The sequence below is a fragment of the Myripristis murdjan genome, chromosome 24 (genome assembly GCF_902150065.1).
Source record: "Myripristis murdjan chromosome 24, fMyrMur1.1, whole genome shotgun sequence".
In the NCBI taxonomy this organism is placed as follows: Eukaryota; Metazoa; Chordata; class Actinopteri; order Holocentriformes; family Holocentridae; genus Myripristis; species Myripristis murdjan.
In genome coordinates, this window is record NC_044003.1 from 3,218,796 (window position 1) to 3,227,603 (window position 8,808).

An 8,808-nucleotide genomic window follows, 5' to 3' on the forward strand; every position below is an offset into this window, starting at 1 on the left:
TTTTTATTTGATTTATTTAATCTGTAATCTGTGGATACTGCTGAAAAACTGCGAATTTCCTGCGGGATGAATAAAGTATCTATCTATCTATCTATCTAATTGTCTGGAGTTTAGTTTTTCAGTTTAATCTTTGTTTTTCTGTTTATTTAATTTTACTTTTATTTTATTGACTTTTATTTTTTTATTTATTTTATTTAATATATTTTTTAAATTTATTTATTTGGTCCCCCTTTGCAGCTGGAACAGCTTCCACTCTTCTGGGAGGCTTTCTGCCAGATGTTGGAGTGTCTGTGGGAGTTTTGAGCCTTTGTGAGCTCAGACTCTGATGTTGGACCAGAGGGCCCGGCTCACAGTCTCCGTTCTAGTTGATCCCAAAGGTGTTGGATGGGGTTGAGGTCGGGGCTCTGTGCGGGCCGCTCAACTTCTTCCACACCAAACTCAGCCGGCCACGCCTTTATGGAGCTGCTCTGTGCAGGGGCGCCGCCAGGGATTTTGGGCCCCATGAAAAGATATCTTACTGGGCCCTTGTATAGCCGGCCAATAGGCAAACCTTTTTATTTCAGGCCTTTCAAGGGCCCCCTTCCCCATTGTGGCCCTGGGTAATCAGTCCCGCTTTTCCCCCCACTACGACGCCCCTGGCTCTGTGCACTGGGGCTCAGTTGTGCTTTACGCTGCTCCGTCCGGCGCTCGGCGTCGTGCTCGGTGACGTGAGGCTGGCGTGCGGCCGCTCGGCCATGAAGCTCCCAGCGCTCAGTTTCTGTGCTGATGTTGATGCCAGAGGAGGTCTGGAGCTCTGCAGGTACTGAGGCGGCAGAGCGTCGGACTCTTTGACGAACTATGAGCCTCGGCGCTCGGCGACCCCGCTCTGTAACTTTACGTGGTGCCGCCCCCTGGTGGCTGAGTCGCTGTGGTTCCTAAACGCTTCCACTTTGCAATAATCCCACTTCCAGCTGATGGTGGAATATCTAGGAGGGAAGAAGCTTGAGCAGCTGACTTGTTGCAGCGGTGGCTTCCTGTTCCATCACTATTCCAGCAGCACCTGAACTCAGTGAGCTCTTTAGAACCAGACGCTCTGTCACTGATGTTGGTAAAGGCAGACTGCATGGCTGCTGCTGGAGGTTACACACCTGTGGGGACGAGGCTGAATCAAACACCTGAACTGAAGTGTGGCCTATGCTTTCCCTGCTGTTTATTCCCAATACAAGCTCTCTGTGTACATGCACACATGAGGACAGACAGACGGTGATCTGCAGTCGAGCACAAAATGAGCGTCAAAGAAGACAACATCGACTTCCTGGTGCATTTTTTATTATAAAAGCGATATTCTTTACCATTGCTTACAGGCAAGTGTTCAGAAATGGGATTATTCAGATATAAGCCGTTATTAAGAATAACATTTAATAACATGAGGTATTTTCTTACTGGCTACACTAAAGGCCAAATCAAGCTATCAAAAAACAGCACTTTTGAACAAATGTTTATTAAATAATAATAATAATAATAATAATAATAATAATAATGTGTAAAGCAATGATAGTAGGTAGTATCACAGTGAGGAATACTGTCCACTGACATTTTTAAAATATCAATAATTCGCGTACTGTCAATAAATGCAGATTGGAATACACGTAACATTCATATAGATATCAATATATGTACAATATTTACAGTCACAGACCAACAGAAGTAGGCTAATAGAAGCACAATACAGAGGCTTTGGCAAAAAAAATATAACAAGTGCATACATTTGCTAAACATGACATATACACATTAAGTAAACATGATTACATGGAGAGAGAGAGAGAGAGAGAGAGAGAGAGAGAGAGAGAGAGAGAGAGAGAGTACAAAACAAGCAGAATAAAAAATCCAGTGCAATGTCAGGTTGGTTTGTTTCTGTCCATGAATGAGTAGCAGCCTGTTCTGGTTGTGTGTGTTTGTGTGTGTGTTAATGTGTGTATGTATGTGTGTGTGTGAGTGTGTGTGTGTTTGTTTGGTGGGAACTGAAACTGTCCTGAGCAGGGCAGGAAACTGGCTGTCCCGCTCCACCGGCCGCACCAGCTACGTTTACACACCTACACGTCCTAAAATCAGCAAAAAAAAACAAAAAAAGCGACGAAAAGTTGAGCAACGGCGGCGAAACATGGTAAACCCTGTCTGCAAAAAACTCCAAACTCATTCAACAGATAACCAACATCCGGTGATGGACTTGGTAAGCCAATCAGACTGTTTCAAAAGGCGTGAAGCCCCGCCCACGACCGAAGCAGGTGATTTCATTGGACGTCTGATGGAGTTAATCTGCGACTGAGCGAGCCGGTTAAAGTGATGATCTGCGACTTTAAAGGAACGATCCTCCTAAAATCTGACTCTCGCGACTCGGCGGCTGCTGGCGTCCCTCCCCGCTGCACAGGAAGTGATGCGTTTGTGTTCATGGAAGCGACGACAGCGGGTTTGAGACTGGAATAAAGAGAAGAAGGTAGAGGAAACGTGAGGAGAACCAGCAGCAGCGGTCGACACCGAGCGGCTTTTCATCGTCACGAGACGTCGCCTCGGAGTGAAACGCCGACGCGACAAACGCCTCCCTAAAAAAAAAAAAAATAAAAACAAGACCCTCAGGGATTATCAGAATAAAAATGATAATCCCAGCAGCAGAAAGTAAAGGAAGTGCTGCGCGTCACCCTGTTTCTCACTGACATCAAACTAAAGCCGTCAGCTGTTTCCATGGCAACATAACCTGTGTGGTGATGTGGAGTAAAGTGGCAGTATGAGCTCACCAGGTCATTCTAACCCTGTTATGGCGTTTACATCAAACCAGAGCACGACACCGGACTGAGATCAGAACGTGCTGTCGCGTAAACGGAGCCGGTGGCCGACCGGATCCTGGAGACGCCAGCCGGGTGGGATTCACGTGGAGTAGAAAAGAGCCTCCGGGTGGCGGCCGGGCGGCTGGGCGGCGGCGGCGTCCCGCCCTGGTCCTGAGTTGCCCTGCGGGCTCCTGGCTGAGTTGGTTAGTTGGCGGTGGGAACCAGCACACCGACGGGAAGCGCGGAGCCTCTGCTCTGGCCTTTGGGCAGGGCCATTTTGTTGAGGTCACGGGTTTCGGCGGGCCACGTCGACGCCCTCTTGGTGGTCATGTGCCGCCGGGCGTGTTTGGTCAAGTGGTCGCTGCGCATGAACCGCCGGTCGCACACGTTGCACACAAACTTCTTCTCGCCGGTGTGCGTCCGGCGGTGGCGCGAGAGCTCGTCGGAGCGGGCGAACTTTTTGTCGCAGCCCTCCCAGTGGCAGCTGAACGGCTTCTCACCTGCAGGAGGAGGAGGGAGACAGGTGAGGATTATCCACCACATCATTTTTTAAATTTTTTTTTTTTAAATCTTCTTTTTAAACCTGTTTTTATCTGCATCCTCATTTTAATCCTCATTTTCTTAACCATTGTGTCTTTTATTGTAAATCACTGTGCAGCACTTTGATTAACTCTTTACGTTTTCGAAATGTGCTACATAAATAAAGTGGATTGGATAATCACAAATTTATCATGTTATATTTTATATTTTGAGCATTCAGATGACACTCTGGAGACTTTTGAGGATGTATGATTCAAATTTTTTTACATTTTAGGAATTTATTTGCTGGTTTTCTTTTCTCCAGGTGAGGTGGAATAAGTTTCAATGGCTAGATCACCAGCAGCACAATGCAGAGGTCAAAGGTCATCAGGCGCACCTGTGTGTGTTCGCAGGTGAGCCTTCAGGTGGGAGCTCTTGAAGTACGTCTTCTTGCAGCCGGGGAAGTTGCACACGTAGTTCCGCCTGCGGGAGAAGTCGGCTTGCGAGGCGCCGCCGCTCGTTCCCGACGGCATATAAACGGGCGCCGGGGCGAGGGGGAGGAGCTTGGTGTTGCCCAGCGTCATGACAGTCTGCGGGCCCTGAGGCGCCTGGGACACCGGCGGCTGCGGCACCACAAACATCACGGCGCCCTGCGGCACCGCCGAGCCCACCAGGAGCGGCGGGGAGAAGCTGGAGGGGGACTGGGGCAGGATGGGCTTGGGCCCCCCCGCCGCCGGAGCCTGCACCTGAACCGGAGCCTGCACGAACGCCGAGATCATCCCCGTCCGCCCGCTCACCGGGAAAACCTGGCACAGGACCGGAGAGCCAGGGAGCGGAGAGGGAGAGGAGGAGGAAGAGGAGGAAGACACTGCAGGGGACTGAGAGGGCGTGGCCGAGGCGGGAGGGGAGGCGGGGCAGCAGGGAGACAAAGGAGAAGCCTCTTTTTCCTCTGCGGCGGCGCTCTCCGTTTGCGTCTCCATCGGAAGGGTTTCCTGTGCGGCGGCCGGACTCGGCGGCACGCCGGCGTCTGTGGACCGGGCCGCGGCGGCCGGAGGAGCGGCGGCGTGGCGGTCGGCGGTGTGGCGGATGACGCTGGTGGCCATCGCTCGGCCGGGAGGAGCCACGCAGGACGAATCCGTATGAGGCTGAGGCGCCGAGGCGTCCGGGGCGGGCGGGGTGGTGGGAGGAGGGGCGGGGCGGGGCAGGCTGACGCACATCCGGGGTCGGGGCAGGGCGGGCCTGGAGGCGGGGCTAGTCAGAGCTGAGGTGGCGGTGAGGACAGCGGTGGTGGTGGAGGTCTCGGCAAAGCTCGGACTGTGAGGCGGAGTCATGCACTGAAAAGAGAAAATTAAATTATAAGAATTAATTATAATAACAATTCAATTATTCAATTAGCAGGTTAACAGATTATTTAATCAACTGCAATCAATCAATCGATCAATCAGCTTCAGTGCTGCCTTCACACTTCAAACACCGTCTGATCATTCAGACTCTCACCAGCGAGGAGAGGGCGATCAGGTCCTTGGGGGCGTCGGCGCCATCGGGCTGCAGCTGGATGGAGTCGCAGGAGTCGGAGGTGGGGGTCAGGGGGCGGGGCTTGTACGACCTTTGACCCCAGAAGCTCATGCTGACGAGCGCCTCGGCCGCCTCGAGGTCGTGGTACTCCACCGACTGCATGGCGGTCAGCAGCCGGGCGTCCGAGGGCTCGGCCTGAGGAAGACACGGCACAAACCACACCGTCAATACTGCAGGTAACCAGAGGCCGGGGGGTCAAAGGTCACATGGTACACCGATAACGCTCCTGTTAGAGTGCTGCGGGATAAAAAAAAAAAAAAAAAAAAAAAAAAAAAAATGAAAGTAAGAGCCTCCCAGCAGGCTTTGAGTCTGTGGGGACGCCAAATGGCTCGAGACACAGGAAGCAAAGACAACAAATGTTTCAAGAAAAATAAATAAATAAATAAAAATAAATAAAAATAAAAAAATAAAAATAAAAATAAAAACTAATAAAAATTAAACTAAGGCAGAAATCACCTGCAGAAATCTGGAAAAAAATAAAATAAAATAAAATAAAATAAAATACAATAACACCTCTATCATCTTTTAAAGTCACAAGGTAATGTCACTTTAATCAGGTAAAGCAGGTAACCCTTTTGAACCCCTTTCACCTGTGTGTTACTTTATATATAGTAACCCTTCAATTCACTGTTTAAATGTCTCTTCTGGCATTTATTCCTTATATTCCTTATTAGCGCATATCAAATCAGATAATGTGTGATATGCATGTGTAAACAGAATAATTCAAAGAACTTGTAATTGACTTTTTTTCTTGTCTTTGTGTGTGTAATCAACTTGTGAATTTTTATAGTGATATCTGAAAGTCAAATTTTGACCCCCTTTCCCCTGTGTGTTAAAAACAGGGTTTTTTGGTAATATGTGGTCATATAGAGGTGATTTTCAAAACTTTCCACCAATGGGATTCCTTGGGACTTTTTCCCCTCACTCAGGACAAACTGAGGATACAAAATCAGTTGAGTTTGCTTCTCTTGCAATTTGTCCTCGGTTGACCCCAATTTTGGCCTAAAATGACTGGACTATCTGGTGTTCACTGAGTTTGTGTGTCACCTGCTGCTTTATTTATTTATTTTTTATTTTAAACAGGTAAATCAGTGTATGTTATGACACAGCTAACAAGGTGTAACTAGTTCTTTGTCACCTCAGCCGTGAGCTGGGGAGTGTGGATGTGCTGCAGGCGGCCCGCCCGGGTCCTGAGGAGGACGCCGCTCGCCCCGCTCGCCCTGAGAATCAGCAGAGATGACACCGAGGGGCCGACGGGACACAGAGCGAGACCTGAGCACAATCCGAGCGCGTCTCCCTGATCTGTCCTGACATTTAGCTGCGCTGCGGCCCACAGAGACTTAATGACCCGCTGGGGCGCCACACGGGTTCAACCTGCGGCGCGGGGCGGCGTGGCACGGCATGCAGGTACGGAGGAACATGAACAACATGAGGGACCTCCTTTCTTTTTCCTCTTCCACTGGGAATGCCGGAGCTCAAGGGTCTAATTATGAATGATGTCACTGTTTTTTTTTTTTTTTTTTAATGCCTGTTTCTGTTTCTCCCACTTCCTCATCAGCGCTCCACTCCTCTCACTCTCACATAAAACACTGGCGAGCGGCATCGCTGTGGGCGCTCTGAGTCTCCTGAGTGCAATCATCCACCGCCGCCCAGCAGAGGCTATCTGAGGTGAGATTTAAAAGAGGAAAAAAAAAAAAAAAAACCCAAACAAACAACAGAAAGCAAAACCAAAAACAAGCCAGAGTAGGTGGGAGGTTAAAGGGGAACAAAGGGCTTCTGGGTGCACGCAACTGCTGCGAAGTTGGCTGGCATCTGGCGAATGCTCAGCTGCACGTACAGGAGGGGTGGAGGGAGAGCGAGGGAGGGCGAGAGACATGCAGGGAGACAGAGAGAGAGGGAAAGAGAGAGAGAGAGGGGCCCCACTGCAGCGGGTACACCCAGCGTCTCGCGTAACACCGGACTGGAGATGTGGGGAACCTCCCCTTCGCCCAGAATAGACGACGGAGGGTGGCGTGCCAGATACACCAAACCATACACACACACACACACACACACACACACACACACACACACATTAACATGCACAGACTGGTGCATGAGAGAGAGAGAGAGAGAGAGAGAGAGAGAGGAAGCTCCCACCAGGAAGTAGTTGGAGAAAACAAAGTCAATCTGTTGCAACTGTAAGTCCAACACACACACACACACACACACACATGCACGCACACACACGCACGCACACACACACATTGTGTCATTAGCATTAGACTGTGTTATTTCCCATCACACATCACCCAGCAACACGTAATGGGATTAACAGAGGCAAGACATCAACAATACAGAACAAAAAAAAAATCTTAATTGATATTAACAGGAAAAATGACAACCAGCGGGGCGAAATCACTAAACAGCACAGAATCACACAGTGATGAAATGATGACATCAAATCAGATAAATCCATAGGTTCAAAATTGCCTCGTGCCTCAATCGATAGAAACCTCCAAACATGATGAATCTAATTATAAGACATTATGAGGCACAGCCAATCAGTGCCGAGCGCCGCGCCGTGAACGCACCAAACAAAGAAAGCGAATATTCAAAGTGTTGTTGGTGGATGTTGTTGACAGAGCTGGCGTCCAACTTTACGGCGCGCCGCGGAGCCCTGATGCAACTGTGGAGGGATTCACAGCAACCCGGGCTGCTGCCGGCGCGGGGCTGCGGGATGCACACCGGGTTCACTGTGACCTCAGATAAACCTGACAAAAAAAGAAAAACACCCACTACTATCCGGCAGGAGCTGACAGCGCTGGAAAAACACCGCCAGCGCGCCGCGGCGCACGGAGCGGCAGAGAGACGCTCCGCTGCTGCGCTCCCTCTCTCTCTCTGTCTCTCTCTCTTTCCCTCTCTCTCTCTCTCTCTCTCTCTCTCGTTGTTGTCACGGTGCGCTTTGTTTTGGTTGTGCAGCGCGGACATAAATAATAATAATAAAAAACACCCAACATGGACAAGTTTAATGCAGAATATGAGGCGCATGAACAGGAAACGGCGGTGTTATTAATCCACTTACCGGAAAGGAGCGCTCAGGAGGAGTTTGCGCCGTGAAAGCGAGCATAAGGAGCAGCTGCGGGTTAAAAAACAAGAAAGTAAAGAGAGGAGCAGCAGCAGCGCGCAGTCAGGAGGAGGCTGAGCCGCTGCCAGCAGACTGGCTTCAGCTGAGTGCGGCCAAAAAAAAAAACACAGAAACAAAATTCAGAGCAGTCTGGCGGGTGGTAACACGCAGCCAATCGCAAACAAAGGTGTAGCGGACGCGGGCCAATCGGCGGCGAGGCGCTGCGTGATCAGTACGTGACCGCGCCGCGATTGGCCGAGGCGGGGTGCGTGGCTGTCGGGGGGCGGGGCCGCGGAGTCAGCGGTGTCAGAGTAAACCCGGTGAACCCGGCGGCGCGCAGGAACTGGGGGAAAGGTTGAAGACGGCGAGCCGTGCACGCGCCTGCCTGCCAGGAGGGAATGGGATGGTGTTGCCGGGAGTGCGCGCGCGAAGCACGCATGCACGTGTGTGCGCGCGCGCGCGTGTGTGCGTGTTGAACTGCAGAAATAACGAGCCAAAAATGAAATAATCAAGTTAATAATAAACATGTATATCAATAATTAAGTTTGAAAAATGTAAATAATTAACATAATTACGATAAACATAAATAATTAAGTTAATAACAACATACATATGTATAAATTATAGATTTTTATTAAACAGTTGGAATTAAAATGATCATTTAAATTTTAGTAGAATAACTATATTTTTAATTAATGAAAAATATGTCATTTTATTTATTTTAATTAATTTTATAGATACATGCAATGTATGTATTTTTATTAAATAGATATATAGTTAGCATCATGTATGATTTTGATATAATAA

General features: G+C 49.3%; 1 protein-coding gene across 1 annotated transcript; it reads right to left on the reverse strand.

Moving 5' to 3' along the window:
- Positions 1–1,286: 1,286 nt before the first annotated feature.
- Positions 1,287–8,121, reverse strand: klf11a (Kruppel like factor 11a). The gene is made up of 4 exons (XM_030046700.1): positions 7,960–8,121; positions 4,818–5,030; positions 3,718–4,654; positions 1,287–3,301 (listed from the first exon to the last, which is right to left on the reverse strand). The coding sequence occupies exons 1-4, from the start codon at positions 8,002–8,004 to the stop codon at positions 3,006–3,008; spliced, it is 1,491 nt and encodes a 496-aa protein (XP_029902560.1). The 5' UTR covers positions 8,005–8,121; the 3' UTR covers positions 1,287–3,005.
- Between the last annotated feature and the right edge of the window lie 687 nt (positions 8,122–8,808).